The following is a 1,640-nucleotide window of genomic DNA, read 5'->3' on the forward strand; positions in this document are numbered from 1 at the left end:
AGAAAATACAACGAGAGCGACGACGCAGCGGGTAAGATGACAAAACATAAATAGGAGAGAGGTGGTAAGTGTATGCTGTAAGTGTATGCGGTAAGCTTTTGTCACCGATGCATTTTTGGGGGGGGCGGCGGCGGCGGCGGATGAAAAAAATAAGGAATGCATTGTTTATGTGGGTCCTATTACAACGATGCCGCCGGGACTTCCTGCGCCTTCCCCCTCTACCGCGCACTCCTCCGCTCGCGCTCCCCCCCGCGCCTACGAGTACCGTACCCCCCGCGCCCCGCGCTCCCCTCAGAGGTCATGGGTTTCGGACCCGCCTTATATGGCTACTCTACTCAACTTTTATCTAAATTAGAAACTACCAATCTAAATTCATTTACTGGCTTATGAATTCATCTATACGAGTATAACCTACTTGAAAATCACATAGATCTAAAAAACATATAATAATATATAAATATAAATTTTCTTATTATAACAATTAATCCTAACAAAACACTACTCCTATAAAACAACAAATTAAAGTAACCAATTTTAATAACAAAGATATATAAATAAAATAAGCCAATTTAATAAAAAACCCAATTTAAAATAGATCTTACTATCACCCTTAAAAACATTATTATTATTATAGACAAATTAATCAATTTATCCTCCTTAATGTATATATATCTGTAAAACACTTTACAACTAACAAACTTTACCCTTCTATTAAAAAATAAATAATAAAAAAATCGCACTGAATAAGAAACTGTCAATAACAAAGATAAAATAACCAATCTTAATATAACTACATTAATTCTCCTCTCTCTATAAATAACCTCCATAATTAAATCTTTCCTATAAAATTCAGACTTAAATGGCACACCACTCAATGCTATATTTGATACCATTAATCTTATTATTATTGTACAAACGGAATTATCTCATTTAAATTCCCCAATAATCGAATATCCTGCGTATTTTTTATTATATGAATTACAGTCCCAGCAGCTATAAATAACATTGATTTAAAGATAGTATGAACCAATAAATGATAATAAGTTAATATCCTATATCCAAAACTTAAAATTATTATCATTAATCCTAATTGCCTTAAAGTAGATAAAGCAATAATGTTTTTAAAATCATTCTCAAAATTTGCCATTACCCCTGGCATAAACATAGTAATGATAGACAAAAATCTCAAAACAAATCTCACACTTGAAACTATTAAAAACTTATTAAAACAAATTATTAAATATACCCTCGCAGTTATCAAAGTTGACGAATGTACTAAAGTAGAAACAGGTGTAGGAGCTACTATTGCCAAAGGAAGCCACACTGAAAAAGGAACTTGCGCCCTCTTAGTAATTTCTGCTAATATTATTAATAATATTTCCTCCCCTCCATTAAATATTACTAAATCCCACCTCCCAATCATTATCATTATACAATACTTCTAGTCATTAAAATCTCAACATCTCCAATACGATATTACATAATACCGTAATCATATCCGAATTATAAGAACTATAATTTTGATAATAAATAATTAAACAATATGATACTATCTCCAACCCATCCCAACCAACCAAAATTCTAACCACATTTGGCCTAATTACCATTAATACAATAATAATAAATTAATATAAGTAATA

General features: G+C 31.6%; 1 protein-coding gene across 1 annotated transcript; it reads right to left on the bottom strand.

The window, feature by feature from the left end:
• Window positions 1-569: 569 nt before the first annotated feature.
• On the bottom strand, window positions 570-1,184 carry LOC108751486 (NADH-ubiquinone oxidoreductase chain 5-like; the record flags this gene model as incomplete). Its single annotated transcript, XM_018491722.1, has 3 exons — window positions 570-650; window positions 822-897; window positions 942-1,184. Coding segments are annotated over 3 exons (400 nt in total), but the record flags the coding sequence as incomplete, so codon positions are not given.
• Between the last annotated feature and the right edge of the window lie 456 nt (window positions 1,185-1,640).

The sequence above is a fragment of the Trachymyrmex septentrionalis genome, unplaced genomic scaffold, assembly GCF_001594115.1.
Source record: "Trachymyrmex septentrionalis isolate Tsep2-gDNA-1 unplaced genomic scaffold, Tsep1.0 scaffold45, whole genome shotgun sequence".
In the NCBI taxonomy this organism is placed as follows: Eukaryota; Metazoa; Arthropoda; class Insecta; order Hymenoptera; family Formicidae; genus Trachymyrmex; species Trachymyrmex septentrionalis.